General features: G+C 36.3%; 1 protein-coding gene across 5 annotated transcripts in view; it reads right to left on the bottom strand.

Moving 5' to 3' along the window:
- The window catches only part of CDH8 (cadherin 8), a 523303-nt gene extending 502627 nt beyond the window's left edge, over nt 1-20676 (bottom strand). For 3 of the 5 annotated variants that reach the window (XR_012485894.1, XM_074286563.1, XM_074286564.1), the window contains exons 1-2: nt 20272-20673; nt 2159-2609 (exon numbers count right to left, since the gene is read on the bottom strand). Coding sequence is in view for 4 of the 5 variants with exons in the window: in XM_074286563.1 (XP_074142664.1) it covers nt 2159-2410 (252 nt within the window). In the remaining variant the exon portion in view is untranslated. The other 2 variants (XM_074286561.1, XM_074286562.1) reach the window with 2 other exon arrangements.
- Nucleotides 20677-21652: the final 976 nt, after the last annotated feature.

The following is a 21652-nucleotide window of genomic DNA, read 5'->3' as shown; positions in this document are numbered from 1 at the left end:
CATTTGTAAAATTAAGAGAGTTGGAGTAAGGACTCCTATCAGTTCCAAATATTATTCTACTAGTTTCAAATATTATTATCCCATGTTTTCCCTTCACTATGATCTCAGAAGTCTGAATTAGGTCAAAGGAAGAAATCAGGCTCTTTCTTGAAGTGCATTTCCTCTTTCCAATCCCTGAGGTTCCCTGAAGGGAAAATGAACAAGATGCCCACTAACATCTTTTTCAACTTTTACAATTTTTTGATTTTAATATCTTCATCAAGTTGGAAGAGCTAATGAAACTCTCCAAGTATACTATCTAATTTCTTTGATGAGAATTCTGAAACCTTTCAAATTGCTACCCTTTCGAAGAAAGGACTTGGCAGAGTAACATCTAGATTTTACTTATCAGAAAATAAGCCATGGCAAAGTACCTCCGATCATGGCGAGCTTTCTATTTGTGAGCATTTGGACAGAGATTGAAGAACAGTGCCGAGCAGCTGCCTGGCATTTATGGCATCTAGCAGAGCTCCGTGTAATTTAGGCTAGCAGATAGCATGCTTCTACTGATCACTGCTGTAGCCCAGAAAATGCTGATTGAGAAAAACAATCCTAGCTGGGGGGGAGGGGGGAAAAGAGCCAGAAAAGATTCAAAAGGCTCAAAGATAACACCTACATGTTATCCAGGCAAATACACACACACACACACACACACACACACACACACACACACACACACACACACACATACACACAAACACATGAAAAAAAAAGAAAAAAAAAACTTCTCAAGCTATCCTAAATCCTACTATTTTCATGGTGTATGAACCCTATCATAAGGAAAAGCAGTATCAAAATGATGTGATTCTCACAATACATATCCACTAGACCCTGCCTTACCATTACTTCTAATTACCTCTGAGAATTAACATAAATCATTACTCATAAAATTGTACAAGTTAGAGCCAAAAGGGATCTTAGTTGATCCAATACCCTCATTTTACATATTGAGAAACTGTCCATATTAAGAAAGAATCCTTACAAATGTACAATATCTTGCCAAACTGAGATCTGAACAGAAGCGACCTGGCTAAGCTCACCCATTCAAGATAGTCACTGATAAACGAACAGAAATAGAAGCCTTAGATATGGAATAAGCTAGGAAAAATGTAAAATGTGAGCTACTATATATTATTTTTTAAGTTTGTTTTTGTCTGTATTCTTTCTTCCTGATATAGTACTGGGCATATAATAGACACTTAGAAAATGCTTGCTGAGTTGTATTTAATTAAAATGAATTGAGAACAAATAGGTCAGACCATATATCAATACAGAAAGGGGAAAACACATTGGGGTTTAAATCTGGATCTACACTTTCTAGCTGTGTTTAGAAAGCTTCAAATGTTCTCATATATAAAAACCCTTTAAAACCCTTTACTACCAATTTCCCTGAATAGTTGTGGGAAAAACATGGAAAAGTTCAAAGTACCCCATAAATGAGAGTTTATTAGTATAATTATTTTTGTTGTTTTTCCCATTAATATAGCTACTAAAATACAACTCAGAAAAATAAATGGTATTTTCAAGGTATCATGTAATTTGGATATAACAAAGCTGCAAACAAAATTATTTCTATTTAAAATGCTAGGGAATCACTTCCCTCAAAATGCTCTATAATTGATAATAATAATTAAAGAATTATTATTATCATTACTATCATTGAAGACCAAATCTCCCTATCTCACTGAAACTAAAAGTTCAATGTGTACTCACAGTTGTAAGCTCACTAATGCTTGAAGATTTGATTCATTCCATTTCATCCTGGGCTGGTGACTACCCTACTTTTGGCAGCCTGCTGCCATTTATAGTGAAAATATCTGATCAGCTTAGAACAGGCATCCAGAAGTCTCAAACTGAAGAAATCCACCAGTCTTAGAATGCCTAGTAATGGTGATTACAGGAACATACCACCCTGCCTGAAATGATCTATGATTATTAAAGTTAAGACATTAAAAATGTTTTAAACAAGTAATATATTAAAAACAAAACAAAACAAACAACAACAAATAAAAATTTAAAATCCCTTTGATTTTGTGTCAATGGCAAATACTATGAATTGACTATTAAACTATTGTTTTAAAATAAAACAAAATAAAACAAACAACAAAAACAAGCTTACCCGGCCAACTAGTATTGGTTCAGGTCCAGAAAATTCTTCCAGGACAAACATTTGATTCCAAACCCAGCCTCTCTTGGAGCGGTTCAAAACTCGCTGTTCTTCATTCAACCCATTTAGTCCCAAACTGGATCCACTTGGTAAAACCTGAGATGGGGCCATTGGAGCCATATAAATATATGGAAGAACAGTAATCCACAAAATTATTAATGGAGTCCAGAGATCCAAGAGCATTTCTGCTAGGCGTTCTGGCATTGTACCCCCAGTTAAGCAAATTGCCACAGAAATGAAACAGTTATTTTGCCTGCCTCCAGCCTTTGGCCATCCAATTCATCATGTAGTACCAAACATTCATTTACAGTTCCACCAGGCGTTTATGGCACAGGAAACATGAATAAAAACAGCTCAGAGTACAAGACCACAATCCATCAGATTTCCAGGTCATTGAAGATTCCTGCCAAAATAAGGAAAACACCAGCTAAAAATGCATGGAAATAATTCATAAAAAGTCACTTATGTTAAAAATTCTTTAGCTGAAAATTTTAATTGGCTAATTTAGATGCTTCCCACTTTTCTTCAGATAAAATCAGTGTTTAGTGAATGTATGTTAGTATCATATCAATAGAATTTATAAGCATTCACTTTCAATATAATCTTATCATTTGGAATGATCATCATATAATCTTATCATTTGGAAATAATCAAATTCCATCCTACTTAAACCAGAACACTCTTTAAAAGCTTCTGACAAGTAGAAGCAATGAGTTTTTTCTCAATAGAGGTCTTCAGGTCAATCCTGGATGACCACTTGTTGAGAGTATTATAAAAGGGATTATTGATCAGTCAACTAGTATTTATTACCATCTTCTCATATACCAGGCACTAGGGATATCAATTTTAAAAGAGAGACAGTTTACATGGTCAGGCAAAGATTAGATTAGTTGACCTCTAAGGATTTTTTGATAACTCCAAAATTCTAATATCCTGTCATGAAGACTCAGTTCAAAAACCTCCAGTTACATAGAAATAACTCTCCATAGATTAAGACAGTCAATTGTTGAACAGTTCTAATTATTTTTCCTGTATATTAAGCTAAATTTTTCTTTTCTGTAACCTCTTCTCAATGGTCATGGTTTTATTATCTGTGTTCGTCAAATATAATCTTTCTTCTTTATGAGCTGCTTATTAATAAGAACTGTAACAAGGAATTATTTTCTTTCCACATTTTTTAAAGGGAAGACAAATCAGTTCAAGGTTTTGAAATGCAAACTTCCATGGATATTAATGAAATCATTGAAGCCCTATTTCTTCATAAGAATTCAAACATTATTTCTCAATTTTCATGGGAACAATTACTACTATTAGGCAAGCAAGACAAAGAGATTGGCTTTGTCAATGCAAAAGAAAAATAATCTGTGATTTCAAGAAAAAGGGGACAAATCTCTAAATGCTGCAATTTTCTGCTGTTATGCACACACACACGCGCAGGCACACACATATACACACACACACATACTTTAAAAAGTTGCTCCAATTCAGTCTATAAATGTGATCCTCCACCATGATACTAATAGTGACTGAATAAAATTAGAAAGTTCCCAGAAGAAATTCTATAGTGTCCAGTTTGTACATAGAGATAATCAAGGTCATGCCAGGGCTCCTAAACTAAATGCACAGTTGAGCAGGAGATTTAAATTATGGAAGGGGGGGAAAGCTCTCCTTTGGGAATAGAATGTGTTAAAATGCAGTTTTTCAATTGAGAAGATTTAGAAATGGATGGGATGGCCAAAATAAAATTAAATAAATAAAAACCCATTACTGGAGATGTCAAATAGATTTTTTTTTTTTTTTTGCTTACTTATATGTGGCAAAAATATATTTCTTTCCCCCAAGAGTACATTTTTAATAGGACACATAATCACTCCATTTTTTTTTGAGGAAATCCTACTAGATTGGATTAAATGTGAAAGTAATTCTTTAGGAAACTAGAGGGAACTGGTTGACTCAGGGAATTCATAATGGGATAGGGAACCTTTCACTTTTAGGTCACTAGTTCAAATCTGTACCAGGACTGCAGTGATAGAAAGTCGTTATCTTTGGATGAGCTGGTTAGCCACCTATGTGAAAGGAGCTGATTGCTTTGGGACTGATTCTGCTACAAATAAAGGCATTGTCTCTAATTTAACAAGATGACCACTGTAATCACCCCTCTTGTCACTCTTCCCATGGGCTCACAGGTTGAACTGAAATACCTTTAACCTCCAAGGGTCACTATCCATAAGACTGACATTCTGAGTCAGCTCTAAGCAAGGCCATACTCTCATAAAAAAGATGGATAGTTTTCTGTGCTAGTTATTCTATTCTACCCTCTTTCCCCCCAAACTTGTGAGTCTGAAACCCAGCTCAGGAAAAATGGATGTCTTTCTGAGAATTGGAAGTTTGAAATTCACAAACAGCATTTTCTCATTTCCTTTCAGGTGTTAATTCATAGCCTTGAATTTTCATGAGAACAGTCTATTCCAGGCTAATGGAACCAAACATTCTAAGAATTGATTTTTTAAGGGCAAAAAGGAAATTCAGAAGTGTTATTTATTTATTTTAGGGGTAATAACTCTATATTAACTATATGGGGGTTTTGATTAAATTATGAAGTACGTTAATATTCATATCCTCATTTGACCCCAGAATGTAACTTTCAAAACCTCAATTTTACAGATAGGGGCACTGAAGCTTAAAGAGATTGAGTGATTTGGTCCCAGATAATTCAACTAGAAGTAGCTGGGCAGGGATTGGAAATGAGCTCTATCAGATCAGAAATTGAAATAGAATATACTTAATCGTTTAAAAAAATAAGGGATCTTAGAATTAATTGGCCAACTCATATTTATTAAGCAACTACCAGGTATTAAGCACATAAAACAGAATGCCAGAGACCTCACAACATAGAATAGTAGATCAGGAAGGGATCTTACAACAAAGGGTTAAAGACTGATCTCAAATGTTAGAATGGGGGCAGATTTTAGAATCCATACAAAACTATAATCAGATAATCTTAATCCTAATCTAGAACATAGAATAATAGATTTAGAAGGGACCTTAGACCATAATAATGTTCTGATATATATATATATATGTTAACATGAATGAATGAATAAATGAATAAATGAATGAAAATATATAAAGGAGACAATTGCTATATTGGAAGCATTGTACTAAATTCTGGGCATAAAATTAGACAAATGGGACAATCCTTGATGGCAAGAAACTCACATTATAATAAGAGAGAATACACAGAGTAAGGTATAACTACAGTGACAAGTTAGTAATACATCTTTGAGTTGTATAACTCGGTAAGGAGGAAAATTGTTCCATGACACAATTTCTGATCTTTACAGTCAAACTGAAGCTAAAAGGGACCTTAGAATAAAGAATGTGGGTGCTGTAAAAGGTCTGAGATGTTATCTAATCTAAGCCCCTCATTTTATAGATAAGGAAGTTCATGACCAGAGACAGAATTTTTAAGGATATTCTATAAGTGAAATATGGGATTAAAATCCAGATCTTCTAATTATGAGTTCAATGTTGTTTCAGTTTTATTTTTTTCCTAATCTTCACAGTGAAGTTGCTTTGACAAACACATGCATGCATACTTTTATATACATACATGCACAAATGCATGTACCCATTTATAAAAGTTTGAATTTCCCAGCATAAATCTACAAATCATAGAAATGGGAAAAAGAAAGATAACAAAGCTATTCCATATAAGGTTTCCCAAAAAGTATGTGATAATGCAGTGGCAAATCTCAAAGCCATCTTAAGTAGATTCTAATCCAGTTGCTATAGCCATGTTTCTGTTTCCATCCTGGATTCTCTGAGTTTCCATGCTAAAGGAGGCACTGCTGTTAGAATATCTCCCCACATAGCCCAAGATTCTTCTGTTTAGTTTTCCTGACCTTGTAGTGATTGTAAGGTATCGAAAAAAATTAAAAACTAGCTTTCACTCACAAAAAAGATTGGGGAGTGCCTGAAATAGCTCAAAGCTCTCATTTTTACAGATAAAGGAACTGAAGGTTTAAGAGACATACCCAACAACATACGACTAGTTTGCCTGCACTCCAATGAGAGCTCGTGTCCCTGACTCACTGGAATCCTTTAATAAGTTGGGGCAATCATTTCAATAGTATTTACTCAGAGTAAGTGCTGTCACATTTGGGACTCCATCAGTGACAGTATCTCTCCCATCTGCATTATTTCGAGCACTTGAGGGAATTGCAATTGCTAGCTGATGTGACCTCATTCTCACACATACCATCATAGCAAAGAAGAACTTGACTTTCAAGAATTGAGGCTGAGCTGTTAAGAAAGATAAGATTTAATAGTGACAATTACAAGCTCCCAGAATGTCATCACTGGAAAGGCTCTGGAGAGATCATCTAATTCAGCCCTCTGATTTTAAAGCTAAAGAAACTGAGGCTGAAAGAGTAAAAAGGACTCCAACCTCCTCATTATATAGATGAAGAAATTTAAGCTCAGAGACTGTCAGTGACTCCAACCTACTTATTTTTTAGATGAAGGAACTGTGACCTAAGGACATGAAGCAACTTGACCGATTTAATAAACAGCACAGGCCCAGTAAGCATTAGTAATGACTTTTGTGAAAAAAATGTTCTTTCATAAAGTTGAGGGAAATGAACTAAGCCATTTTCCCTCCACTTGGACCTTAATTTCCTCCTCTGAAACATGAGTATATCAGACTAAATGATACACACTCTGTTAAAAATATGATTTTACAAAGTCTTCTTACATGCTAAGCAAAAGTCATTGTTTTGTTTTTTTTCATTTATTTGTTTGTAAACCATTATCAAAAGCACTAATTAATGCTTTGGGGGTTTAGATGATAGCCTTGCATAGGTTTCTTGACAGAGGAGAAAATTTTAAAGATCTGTTATCAGAATTAATAAACTTTTTAAGAAGTAGTTGAACATAAAAACTGCTTACCTATATTCAATGAGAAATAAATTGAGTAAGGTCATAAAAGCTTGGCAGGAAAAAAATCAATTTATTTTTAGATTTTCCAACCACAATATGATGTCTGGCCAACTAATCCACTTTATTATAATGCTGCAGCATTGATTCACACCCCAATAGCAAAAGGAGGAGAATATGCATTCTCTTCAGAATTCCTACACATTGAGATTTCACTTTAAGAATTACAATCGAATCCAGGGCAATTTACTGTGAATCCCATTCTTCCTCCATTACTCTTTTTGTAGATGCTTGTTATTACAGGCTCCTGCTAAGTCTGCTGACCCCAACATTTTGTTAAGGTGAATTTAGTCAATTCTTGATTGTTTGTGCAGTTATGTAAAAATATTGGGCCATTAACTTCACAAACAATGTGAATTAGAGACTCAAATCTATTAAACTCTCAAGTCTAAAGCAGATTTCTACAGGTACTTCAAAACTTAATACATTAAATAATTAGAGGTGACAGAAAATTATGCTTTTATTGGAGATTATTGACTGCAACCTTTCACAGAAAATATGAAAGCTGGTAGGGATTTCATACTTAATCTGGCTAGTACATGGAGTAGAATTCCCTTTCTGCAACAGCCTTGACAGGTAATGATCCAGCCTTCCCTTGGAGACCCTCAGTGATAGTGATTCTTGCTCACTCTTTCACTTTCTTTATTGGAGGGAAAATTTTTCTTTTCAACAGACTAAATTCTATGTAAGGTTTTTCATCAGGGCTACTCCAAAACAGTCTCTAATATTTAGACCCACTGGTTCTAGGTGTGCCTTTGGTGATAGTACACAACAAATTTTCTTCATTTTTTTCTTTTTCCCTTTTCTTCATCACAGATTTTAAATAATAATTAAAAAAAAAAACTTTAAAAACTTGAGTTCTTTCTAAGTTTTCTATTTTCCTAGTTGGAAATAATCAATTCTTTAGTTTTCATGGTCTCCAATTTTCCGTAAGAAGCTTCTACTCTGCTTATAATTCTGAATTTAATATCATTCCTAAAATGTGGCACTCTTAACTCTAATACAAAATCCCAAGTGGAGGTAGCAATTAGACAATAAGAAGAATACTGAATCTGAAGTAGAAGATCTGAGTTCAAATCCCCCTTATAATAATTAGTGCCTTCATAAGCATAGGAGATCTATTTAACTTCTACTGAATTGTTAGTTTTCTTACCTATAAAAATGATGACGTTTACCTTCAAGATCTCTGAGGTCCTTCCAATACTAAGACTTTTTCTGGCTGAGCCAAAATACAATGCAGCAATTACTACCAAAGCAGTCTAATCTTATGTTAATTTCTTTCTTTCTTTCTTTCTTTTTTTTTTTTCATATCTTGTCATAAAGAGAATTCCATGCCAATGATTCCTTAAATTAAAATTCTAATCCTTCAGAATTCACTCCTCTCTGGAGACCTATTCAGCCTACCATAGTTTCTTATCTTGTTATCATCTATAGAAACACATGCAAAACCCACTTTCTTCTATATTGTCATTGATTTTTGCATTCTTGTTTAAAAAAAAAAATCCCTTATCTTTTCAAAAGGAAAGAGGTGTGCAGTTCAAAATCTATGGACTCCATATAAGGCTTTGAGATACAATGGTGATCACTTCTAACTTTGTGATGTTGGAAACTATCTTTGTTTTCTTGATCATAAAATGGGGGTAAAAATAGCAAATTCCTGACAAGGTTATTATAAGGATCAAATGAGATGGTATTTGTAAAGTGTTTAACAAATGGTAAGTGCTTAATAAATATTTCCTTCCTTCTTCCCTGATATTTGTAAAGAGTTTGGCACATAGTATATGTTTAATAAACAATTGTCTTTTTCCTTTCTTCCTTCTTTTTCTCCTCCTTTCCTTCTCTTCCTCCCTTTCTTCTTTCTTTCTTTCCTCCCTTCCTTTCTTTTTCTTCCTTTTTTCTTCCCATTTTTCCTCCCACCTTTCCTGACTTTTTTCTTCCAGACTTCTTTTGCTCCCTTCTTTCTTCATCCTTCTGCAAGTCTCATTTTTCTCATGTTCAAAAAGGATATTTCTTCTAACAGACAATGAGGAAAGTGTTTTGTAAGTCTTATGATGCTCAAAAAAGTATGATTTTTGTTGTTGTCATTAATATCAGAATACTGGGAATTATATTCTTGTTTGCCTTTGGCTTGATAAAGTATAACAGGGTTACTTTTGAGCACCCTTAATGATTTCTAACTGTCATCATTGTTGATTATATTGACAATAAACCTTGGTCTAGTTCCATGACTCATTGAAAAAAAAGGAGGGGTTTGTTATTTGGACAACATATCCTTGGCTTTTTTCTTTTCTTTTTTTTTTTTTTTTTCTCTCTCCACCCCTTCCCATATTGTTCTGCCTTCCTCCCAAACTCCTATGTTTTTTGTTTTTTTTTTGTTCTTTTTTTTTGTTTTGTTTTTAGGCTGGGGTTAAGTGACTTGTCCAGGGTCACACAGCTAGGAAGTGTTAAGTGTCTGAGACCAGATTTGAACTCAGGTCCTCCTGAATTCAAGGCTGGTGCTCTATCCACTGTGCCACCTAGCTGCCCGTTCCTATGTTCTTTTCAAATTCACAAAGGCTACCTTATTTTATTGGTGTTAGAAGAAATCTACCTATACTCCTAGTTGCATCACTCTCTCTGTAGAGGTAAATTCTTATTACTTATAAACTCATAATGTTGTCTATGATCCATATAAGTATTTTATAGAGTCTAAGTCCTTTCAGGTTGTACTACATATTTGATCTCTGTACTACATTTTCAAAACCATAGTCTAAAAAGCAAAGATATAGCTCCTAATCATTATAAATGGCTATATTCTCCACCTAAATTTCTCAACCAGTACTGAGAAATTGTTCTTGCATTTATCACTCTTTAATTCAGTTAATTAGTCTAATTCCATTTTTATTATAATCTTGATTTTATTTCCTATTTTCTGTTACTCATAAGTCTATATGAGGGAATATTTTATAATAAATAAAATTCAATATAATAGTATATAACCAATATATATTAATATAATTTAATGTACTAATTATTAATGGGTGATTTGTTATATTATTATTCAACAAATAATTTAATAACTTGCATTAATTATTATTATTATATAATGATATATAGTAGCACCTACTATGTACCAGGCACTGTGCTAAATATTTTTGCAAATATTGTGTTTAGTTGATTCTCACAACAAATTTCTGAAGTATATATGGTATATTTTTTTTACAGAAGAGAAAAATTGAGGCAAACAAATTAAGTGACATGTTAAAAGTCCCACAGCTAGTAAATATCTGAGGCTGGATTTGAAATCAGGGCTTTCTAACTTCAGGACATGTGCTCTATCCACTGGGGTCACATAAACGCCCAATATGTATACATGTACATATATATATGTGTGTGTGTGTGTATGTGTGTGTGTGTGTGTGTGTGTGAATAGTAATCCAAAAATGCATTTAAAAGAAAAAGCATTGCATTTTTCTTTCTACAAAAGTCCTAACACACTCATAGCTTCTTTTGGTCAGAGGAAAGATGCATATGCTATGGATCCATTATTTAGACTTTTCATTTTAAATTAAATTATAATAATTAGGACATTAAACTTTGGATTTGTATTTATGGCTGATCATTTTTATAGAAGGGCCCAATTGTTATATGATTCTGGGCAAGCCATTTTAAATATCTGTGTCTCCTCTTTGTTTGTTTGCCACTTTCTTTTCATTCCTCCTTTCTTTTTCTTCTTTTCATTCTTTTCTTTCCTTCCATCTTTTTATTTTTATTCTTACTTTCCACTCTTTCCTTTCTCTTTTGTGAATGTATTTGCCTATTTATTTTTGCAAAAGAAAGAGATTCAATTATATAATTTCTAATGGTCCTTGCAGCTCTATTGTTGTGTATATATATATATATATATATATATATATATATATATATATATAAAACTATAGTTCAACTCTATTTGAACTCTAGTTCAAAATGGTCTGTATTATAGTACTTTAAATTCTAAAATCTTTTCCAGATCTAGTATTATTTGATATAACAAATCAATATATTCTTTGTCTCATGTGTGTGTGTGTGTGTGTGTGTGTGTGTGTGTGTGTGTGTATGCAGATTACCCTTTTAGATTTCCTAAAAATCAAACATAAGATCCATGGTCTTAATACCATATGTAATAATTACACACATATATACATAGTACTTTAGAATTTTTAAAATGATTTACATATATCATTTGATTCTCTCAATAATCCTGTGAGGCGATTTTATTTGCTATTGCCATCTTCATTTTATAAATGAGGAATTATAGGAATTTATGGAATAAGCAATTTGTATAGAGTCATGAAGTTTGAACTCAGGGTTTCCGTACTCTAAGTGTCTGCTCTTTCTGTTATGTCACACCACCTCTCATAGGAAAACTTAATGGCAAAAAAGTGAACAAATGCTATGAGTATCACAACAACCAGAATCTTAATACGCAATACTAGTATTCTTTACAAATTCAATTCATTTTATTCTAGTAGCATTGTTGGGAAATAATAGAAATCAGTACTATTACTTCCTTTTATTTGTGTCCCAGAGGTAGAAGGGAGTAGTGGATAGTGATCCTTTCCCAGCTTTCCATCATTTTTATACTTTTCTTCTTTCCAGGTATTTTGTGATCCAGTATTGCCTGTATTCTTGGTGTTTCTACATACAAAACTCAGTCTCTTCACCCTGAACATTTTCACTGACTTTATGGAACAATCTCTTCCTTTTCATCTCTGTCTACTCGTTCTTTTAAGTCTCAATGAAAGTCCTACCTTCTTCAAGCAGCTTTTTTCCATCCCTCTTTAATCTTAGTGCCTTCCCTCTGAGATTTTCTCCAATATATTCTGTGTATATCTTAATTGTACATAGTGTTTGCATATTGTCTTTCCCTTTAGACTGTGAGTTAATTTGAATAGGGACTTTCTTTTCACTCTTTTCATATCCCTTAGTGCTTATTAGCACTGTGCCTGGTACATAGTAGGCATTTAAAAAAATACTAATTGACTGACTGATTAACAAAGAGCCATTCTAAAAGCTGAAAAGGCCTAACTTACTAGATATTTGACCCTGAAAAAGTTATTTAAGCTCTTTGTGGTTTAGGCAATTCTCTAAGTCTCTAAGCTGCAGAAAAAGTACTCAGCTGTACTGATAAAGAGCATTACCTCACCTGGAATTTCCCTACACAGATAAAATTATAGTTTTCCTCTCTATTCTTATTGATGTTAAACCTATTCAAGCTAGTTAAATTATTTAACCTGAGCCAGATACTGAGTTTGAAATGGAATGAAAACTTCTAACATACTGAGTTATCATCTTATTATTAAGTAATGTTGACTAGTTGCTATCCTTACAAATATATTTTACCTATAATTCTTTTCCTTAAAAAATGCTGCTAGATTAAAAGAAAAAAAAAATGCCACCTACTTATTCTGGCAAACCTATAGGAAAAATTATAGGTATATCATCTGTCAAAAATAATATTGAGACATTGCTCAGAAAACACTCATCATATATAGAGATAAATTTGCTAGGATAAATTCTAAAACAGTATTTTATCTTCACATGGAAAATCATGTTAATGAAACTCTATACAGACCTCCACGAGTGTTTTTGCACCTCCCATCAAAATATCATCATCTCAAGGGGGAAAATAATCTTGCTTTGAAGATGAGAAAAATAACCTTGACACAGAGATGTTAAATGATTTTATCAAAGGAACACAACTACACTTTTGTTTAAAAAAAATAAAATAAAATACAATAAAAGGAATAAACCGGGTATTTCTCCTCCAAGTTGAAATTTACAGATAAAAAATGATTTTCTTTCCTATTTGTAGATGTCCTGTAAATGAACTACAAAATAATTCCATATCACATATTGGATATTAAAAGGATTATAGAGATTACTCTCTCTGAAGAAAAAGAGCCATTCACTTACTGAACCTGATATATCATTCCACTTGACCTTGACCCCCAAAAAATTCATTGGGTATTATCCTTGAACACTTTCTATACAGTTAATATTCAGGCATGACAAAAATTGTTTAATAGACTTTTTATGTACCTTTTTTCTTAAAAAGAAGAATGATATGAAAACAGATTCTCTATCTACCAATAGTTACAAATAACAATAAAGCATTCAACCTATTTAAAAAAAAAACAGGAAAAATGTAGGTTATTTGGTGTTCACATATCTTTAAGATTTTATAAACAAGGAAAATTAACCATCTCTTAGAGAACTAAGAAGTTCGCTTTTTTTTGTTCTTGTTTTTGTTTGATTTTTTTTTTTGATATTTTAGGGACAGTTCTACTGATTTAGATCAGTGCTGAGCAACATAACACTGCTTTCATGAACCTCAAACTTTTAGCTCATAAACATACAGCTAAAGTGAATTCTTTTCTGTTGAAGATCAAAAAGTGAGTAAAGGAAGAGCAGAAAAGGAAGGAAGTGAGCCCAGAAGACAATGTCATGAAAAAAAAAAAATCAGTCATATCTAAACCTGTTTGTTTTTTCCTGTACATTGAAGTAAAGGTTTGTCAATTTTCTTTTTGCCAAACAAAGCTTGGGACCACACATATGAACCTCACTAACTCTCCTTTATATCAGTCTAGACTCTGAGATTCACTTATTTTTAGGAGGCTCTGTCTCAATTATGTAATTGCAAAATTCCCATCCTACTTTTAAAGGGACAGAGATGAGTTTGAGGAATAGAGAGGGAAATTAATTATATGTAAGATGAATAAAACTAAAAAACAAACAAACAAACAAATCAAGTTATGTGTAGGGAAAAACATAGCCACAGAGTTAAGAAATGTAGTTAAATGATAGCATGGAAAAATGCCAAGAGTTTCCCTAGTTGAGATAGAGATTATTGTATATTCTAGGGGTACTAAGAAAGAGGTAATAATGGTATGTTTACTGATCTGTCGATAGGTCTTCCAGTCCTTTTTCAATATCTTAAATTTCCTTACAAGAAATTTATTTGCTTGCTTAGAAGCAAATTAGACTGAAATGAAATTATATTTCTCTACCTACATATATAAAGTGGACATAAGACCAGTCATGCATCAAAAACAAGGATACTGTTTGTGGTTTGAAACCACATGTGGCCCTCTGAAAACAAAAGCTCTTGTGTAAGAAAAAACAATATTAACAACAGTTTGGGACCACACAGAGGCAATGAAGATTTAGTTAGCAACAACATATGAGGGAAGTAACTAAGTGGCATCCCTTGAACTTATTTCTTGTCTGGCCTTTTGAAGTTGCCCTGTTCAACTAATTTTCTCTCCTCTGTTATATCTGAAGCAGGATCCCAGAGGCAGGATCCCGGAGGCAGGAGCCTACAGTTCAAAAGCAATATAGTTCTCATGGTAACTTTCACTGAGAATCAAATGATAAAGTACTAATAACCTTTTGACTAATTAAACTCCACTACTCAGAAGGTAGCTTCATCTCCTCAAAAATCAAGCTTGTTCCCCATCACCACCTCCATGGACACTTGCTTACTGGAGCAAATCTGTGATCTGCCTGGTACTTCTAGAGGAATCTGATTTTCTGAGCTTGTCCAAAGTTACAAAAACAATACAAAGACAAGAAAGAATTAGACTCTGTCATTTTAGGCAAGGCATAATAACTAAGAAGGTCAGATAAAAATTTAGGACACAAATCACTAATGAAATGAGTAACTCATCTAAGTATATTTTCAAGGAATTGGCTAGAGATGGTGATGATGATAGATAAATAGATAGATAGATGGGAGACAACAGAGACACAGCTAGATGATATTTAAGGAGATAGATGATAGAGAAAAAGATATAAAGCCTGAGAGATGATAGTTAGAGAAATCATAGAAAGAGGCAGAGAGAGACAGAGAAAGAGAGAGAGAAAGAGAAAGAAAGAGGGAGGGGGAGAGACAGAAAGAGACAGAGAAAGAGAGAGAGAGAAAGAGAAAGAAAGAGGGAGGGGGAGAGAGACAGAAAGAGACAGAGAGACAGATGGAGAGACAGACAGAGAGGGAGAGAAAGAGAGAGAAAGAGAGAGAGAGAGAAATGGGTGCTGTTCTTTACAAGAAATACTATTGAAAACAAGTTCTTCAAAGACTTTTTTCCCTTTCAGATTCAGAAACAAAGTGAATCTCTTTCAAGGGAGCATGAAAGTGCAGAGTGATATGTCTGTTTTCCTCCCCTCTTGAACACACTTAACTTTTTATAAAATGGAAAGTGGCTAAAGTGCACATTTGGAGCCCCAGTGAGTACAATATTTTCCAAAGGAAGCCTTACAAACTCCAATTGCACCAGTAATTGCAAAGCTACTGTGCTTGCTCCTTTGCCTCCATTTGTCAAACTAAAAACTATGCTGAAGGCCTGGGAAAGAATAGTGGAAATGTAAATTTGAATGTCATTTTTTTTTTTTTCTGGGCACAACCAAAGCTTTGAAAGGCTAAATTTCCTCAAATAGGTACATGGATAAAGCTGCAGGCTATGCTACCTTTTCTATGGCAACAACACATAGGAAAATGAGGAACATTAAACATACACACACACACACACACACACACACACACACACACACACACACACACATAATAGAATATATTGATATAGGTTTGAGAATCAGGAATGAAGATTTTCTTTTCCCTTTGAATTGGACTCCTTTTCCCCAAACAAAACCATACTTACCATGAAAGTCTGAGCAGTCAAAAACAATTTCCTTAGTTAAATCATTGCATGCCTTTCTTAAAGCTGAAGATTTTCTTTGCTACAATAATTAATACTATTGACTGGGAAGATCAAATTCTAAAAAGTTAATGTGTAATCTAAGATAAAAGATAAGTAGTAAACAGCTCTCCATATAGGCATACTGCTATAAGAAAAAACTCTGTATGTGGGGGGCAGATTATCTGGTTTAGGTTCTTATTTTGAAATTTACTAGCCTTGTGAACATGGATAATGCAGTTTCCTTCTCTGAGCCTCAGTTTTCTCATCTGTAAAATGGGAGTGATAATAATAATGTTGGAAACCTAGCTCACAAGACCATCTTGAAGTAAAGGCTTGGTAAAGCTCAGAGTGCTATATGAGTTTTAAATATTGCCCTGTATGCCTCAACTTACATGCAGCTCTCTTTCAGAGTAAGTTGCGTCATTCAACCAATTATGATTTTTTGTTTCTCTATGTGCTTATCAAACATTTAATGCATTCCCCAGCATTATCCCTGAAGAACTGCTCTAGATAAATGTTATTTCTTGAGAATACTGCCATAGACCAACTAACATAAAGTTACTTGGTGAGTTGGGGGAGGAGTAAAGTGTTCCCCTTCAGAGATGATGTTTAGGAACATAGAGTTGCCATCTTGCTATCAGAGTACTTCCAGAAGAATATATTAGCATAAACCTTCAAGGATTTAATGGGTATATTCCTAATTCTAAAAGATGAATTAAAAAAAAAAAAAGTTTTACATTGTCTTTGTGGAGTTAAAGCCCTGAAGCCTAAGACTAGGTATAAAATAAGGTCTTTTACTATGTTCACAATTCATTCAACCTAGAGTAAAATCATTGATGAGGGAAAAGTCCATAATGCAGACTTGATCACTCTGAGGTATTCAGTTGGAATTGGTTACAGTTCCCCAGAACATTAGCTGTAGCATGACTGTTATAAATCAAAGACGTTCAGCCCATTCATAAATTGTTTGATGTTGTCTTTCCTTTTTTTTATCATAAAATACAAAGAAGTAATTTTAAATGTGAACTGGGCTACTCTGACAATCCTTCCATAGTTATCAGGGAAAAGGAATAGTGAAGATACAATGGTATGCTGGGCATGCAGTAATCAGAGGCAGAGGATGAGGATTCCTTTTCACGTTGTTATAAGAGGTTTTTCCTTACTTCTCTCTTTCCCAACCTCATCCCTTCTCCCCATCAAGGTCATATTTATTTAATATCCTTGATCTTTTCAACACTAACTGTCTATGGTTGAAGAGGCTTCAGACCCAAAGAGATAGAATGTCAGAGTGAAATTACTATATTTCAGACATTTTGCTAAATTAGGGATTTCTCCCAAATTTCTTCCTGCTTCTGGTCTCTGGGAGGTTGTGTGGAAGAAGGATGCTAGTTGTCAGATTATCAAGGGACAAGCTCTTACAGAAAATAGCTCTCACAGAGTATCCTTTAATATATCAGTCTTTTGAATTATTCCTGCCTCCAAAAAAAATTCTTAATGAGATCCTTCAAAACCCTTTATTCTGTATTTAAAACCAGAAATAGGGCACAGTTCACTAAATGAATGACCAGGCAAAAATTCCATCTGTATTTAGAATAGAAGGTTATGGCTCATTTTACATTCAGTGAGCTTCAGCCTTAAGGTTGAATGGACAGAAAATCGTAAAGAACATTACCTAAATATCTATTTTCCACATATAGTTTTTTCAGTTCAAAAGTTCCTATCATGAAGCCAGATGAGAATGTGTAGCCACTTAGAAAACATCCGATGTGCTGGAAAGGATGAGGCTCCTGGATGTAAAACAAATATCAGCTCTTGATTTAAGAGCTGTCTGAGGTTTGGATTATTTTAGGGTAACTGAATACACAAATATGCATATATAGGTAAGTACATGCATATACTCATAGATACATGCAAATATACATTTGCATATATTTTAATTTTTCCAACCAGGCTTAACTTTGGATAATTTCATCTAAAGCAATCATTTACTGAGTAGCCAGCCCCCAGGGAAATGGACTGTGAATCTGATAACATCTCCTCAGATAACAGTCACATGGAGATATTTCTGATTGTTGCTATAAAGGAAGAAACTCTTTCAGAATCTTAGCAAGAGAATGATAAAGTTGAAAGCCTCCTTTGTCCATTGCTCCCTTCATTATCAGCTATATCCTTTAATTGGTGCTAAAGTGAGCAGCTGCCAGCTTGCTTTTCCATTAAGGACTAATGTTGTACGTTTGCAACAATAAACAATTAATGTTGTTTGATTTCTTACATTCAGCAACCAAAGCAAACATCTGGCATCCGTACCCCAATGGATGCAAATGGCAAGTCATTTATGTGCTTATCCACTCGCCAGTTGCTGAAGGTCCGCTCTAGTCAAAGTTCTAGGTCTGTGCCTACCTTGTAGGGTGAGAAGAGGGGAGGTGGTTTTAATTCTGGGAAGGGGAGAGAGGAAGTCTTTGGTACCTGTTGGCATCGGTGCATTTTCTCTGTCTCTCGGTCTTGGTTTTAACGTGGAAATATGGTCTCCATTGTACTAAACCTGTTACACACACACTGACAGCGTACTCACACTGTCATGCATGCATACATATATACATCAATACACATATGCAGAAAAACATCTACAAAAAAAGCGCCCTCTTTTCTAAGTCGTGTTGACTCCAAGACCACGGCTCGCTCCACACCTTCGCTAGCTCCCCCTGGCAGAGAGCTTTCTGTAGGAGGAAGTCCCCCGAATAGCCCCCGGGTTTCCCTTGGCGCTGAAGGCTGGTGTGACTCCCGGCTCTGCCGGTCTCGGAGGTTGGTTCTCCAGGTCCTGGCACAGCTCTAGCGCGCTCCAGCCTGCATGCAGAGCTGCTCTCTAGCCACGAACTCACTCACTCTCTCTCTCTCTCTCTCTCTCTCTCTCTCTCTCTCTCTCTCTCTCTCTCTCTCTCTCTCTCTCTCTCTCTCTCTTTCTCTCTCTCTCTCTCTCTCTCTCTCTCTGTCTCTCTCTGTGTCTCTGTCTGTCTCTCTGTCTCTCTCTGTCTGTCTCTCTGTCTGTCTCTGTCTGTCTTCTCTCTGTCTCTGTCTGCCTGTCTGTCTCTTTTTCTCTCAGTGTGTGTCTCTCTTTGCTGACTCTCTTTCTTTCTCTGTCTCTCACTCTCTATCTCTCTTTCTCTCTCTAGCTGACTCCTCCACCCCTTCTCTGCATGGGGCTGCGCTTTTCTAGCCCTAAGGGGTTGGCCCTACACAGGCGGAAATGGTGCCTGTTTGCGCCCTAAGGAAGGGGCAGCCGGCGGCATGACCCTGGGTTTGGCACTGCACTGCCTCGGGGGATCTGGAGCTGAACCCCCAATCACAATCCTGGGGAGCGAGAGAAGTAGCTGTGGCTAAGGCTGCAATGGGAATAGACCCAGACTGAGGTGTGAAGCGGAACAGATAAGCTATTTTCTCTCTCAAAGCACTGGGGTGATGTTTTAACCCATTAGCCCACAGGTCCGCAGCCAAAATGAAGCAAAGAGCTGGATTCCCTTCTCTAGCCCCAGCGCCCGCTCTGGGGACGATTGCCAAGTTTCAGGTGGGCACCGCGTCTCCCCACTAGTCTCGGGCACTGGAGCGGGGATGCCACTTGTGGGAAAACCCCCTCTCCTCAGAAACCATCCAAAGACCGCTTCCCTCCTAGCTTCGGTCAGAGGCTCGCTTCCGCTGCGGGTTTACTCACCTCCCGGGGAAGTAAGTAGGAGCATTGTCAGCCGTAGACAGAAGGAGAATTGGGAGGGGGGGGGAGGTGTAGGGGCTTTCCCTCTCTTGCCTCCGCTGCTCCTGGTCTCCCATTGATTCCATAGCCGGCTGCGGGGTGCTTTCTATTCTTTGCACGGGAACGGCAATGCAAGATAATGCGTGGCTACAGCCCCAGCGTGTACCAAGGAAAGCACCCCGAGGTGTCTCGGACTAAATAAGAAAGCCAACAGAAATGGGATAGGTTGGGGGTGCGGGCAGCCGGATAGACAAAACTCCTTCTGATCCTCCTGCAGAAACCGATCGGAATAAGCGACTGGCAGCAGCTCTCTTGACATCTCCATTAATCAGGCATTTTTTAAAGAATGCGAATGAATGAGCCTGGAAATTTCAGTTTGAAGCTCCTATGTCTCGTCTAGGGAACATATTCTAAGGAAGTACCCTGTAAAGCCTGTAACCCTGCATAAGGTCTAGGAAGTAACACGAAAAGAGGGGGGAAAAAAAAGAGAGAGAGAGAAAGAGAGAGGGGGAAAAAAGGCTCTTCTCCCATCCTCTGTTCCCCTTCCCTCCTCTCCAGACAGAGGAGGAAAGAAGAAGAAGAAAAAGAAGAAAACAAAAAATACTTACTCTTACAGGGACCCGAGATGACAGATGACACCCAGTTCACAAATGGACGCGCTGGGTCGGCTTCCGAGAGAGGAGAATATTGTCCAGCCCCCGAAGGATGGTCAGACTCCTCCGGATTTCTCTCATGCCTTTTGATGCTGGTGATGTTGGAGGAGAGGCTGGTGGGTACTTCCACTCTCAGGTTGCTGAGCCCGCAGAGTAAAGTGCAGTTAGTATTTCTCCTTTTGCACAAATCGGTGGCGGCGGCCGCGGTAACAGAGCTCCAAGGAAGCGGGGATATTCCAAATAAATTCACTAATTCAGGGTCTGAGCGTTCCAGTGCGCGGGCCGGCCTGCCTGCCTGCCTTCCTGCCTGCCAAATGTAACTGTGAAGTGATGTGGAAAAGTGAGCAGGGAGCCTCCCCTGACAGCTCTTATTGGGCTGATCTCGGAGGCAGGTCTACCGCTTGGAAATTCATGTAAGCAGCCCCCACCCCCCACCCCCACCCCCGGTCTCTCTCTCTCTCTCTCTCTCTCTCTCTCTCTCTCTCTCTCTCTCTCTCTCTCTCTCTCTCTCTCTCTCTCTCTCTCTTTCCGTTCTTTCACTGTCTTTCTCATTCTCTCTCTTCCTCTTCCCAATCTTCTCCTTCCATCAATTCTATCACAACTTTTCTCTGTCATTCCTGCAGAGTGTGCCCTGCTATGGAGTTGCCTTTAGTGGGGAGCCATCGGCTCTGATATTTCATGGGGTGAAGGTGATTTGGGGAAGAAGACATGGAGGAGGCTGAATGGGGTTTGGGAGCAGTTCAAGTCCAATGTGAGAAAGAGGAAGGAAGGAAAGAAGGAAGAGTGCTTTCTCACTTCTTGATTCAGTGATGAGTTTTTATCTGTGCTCTTAGAGAGATTTCCAAAGACATAGACCCTGCCCCCCACAGAAGCTTTATTTTGGAGGAAGAATTTACAGTATGTTGGCAATGGGACAAGGGACCTCCTTTCTGAAAACATTTCCAATTGGTTTTCCTATTTGCCCCGTAAGCAATGTGACAACATCTTTAGCAGGAAGACCTAAGAAACTGAATGCTCTCAAGTCTTCACCATGGTAATGATATCCTTTTTAAGTTTGTTTCCTTCAGAATCCCTGGGCATGGAAAAGTGAGATGGTAAAGGATAAAGTAAACAAGAGAGTCAGCTACCAGTGGGAAGAATGGTGGGAAAGTGTAAGAGCCTTTTCTATGACCAATATGAAAAGAAAATCATTATTTTTTTCCAATACCTTTGCCATCATATTTAAGATTTTCAAAGCCACTTAACCAAAAATGCTGGAAATGTTTGTAAAAGCTGGGAAGTAAGGAATGGAGGTTTTCCTGAGAACACTGCAAAGACCTTCTCATCAGCTAGTTAG

Source organism: Sminthopsis crassicaudata, chromosome 2 (genome assembly GCF_048593235.1).
Source record: "Sminthopsis crassicaudata isolate SCR6 chromosome 2, ASM4859323v1, whole genome shotgun sequence".
NCBI classification, from domain to species: Eukaryota; Metazoa; Chordata; class Mammalia; order Dasyuromorphia; family Dasyuridae; genus Sminthopsis; species Sminthopsis crassicaudata.
The sequence above is the reverse complement of the archived record's forward strand: the minus strand, read 5'-3'. Positions and strand labels throughout refer to the sequence as shown.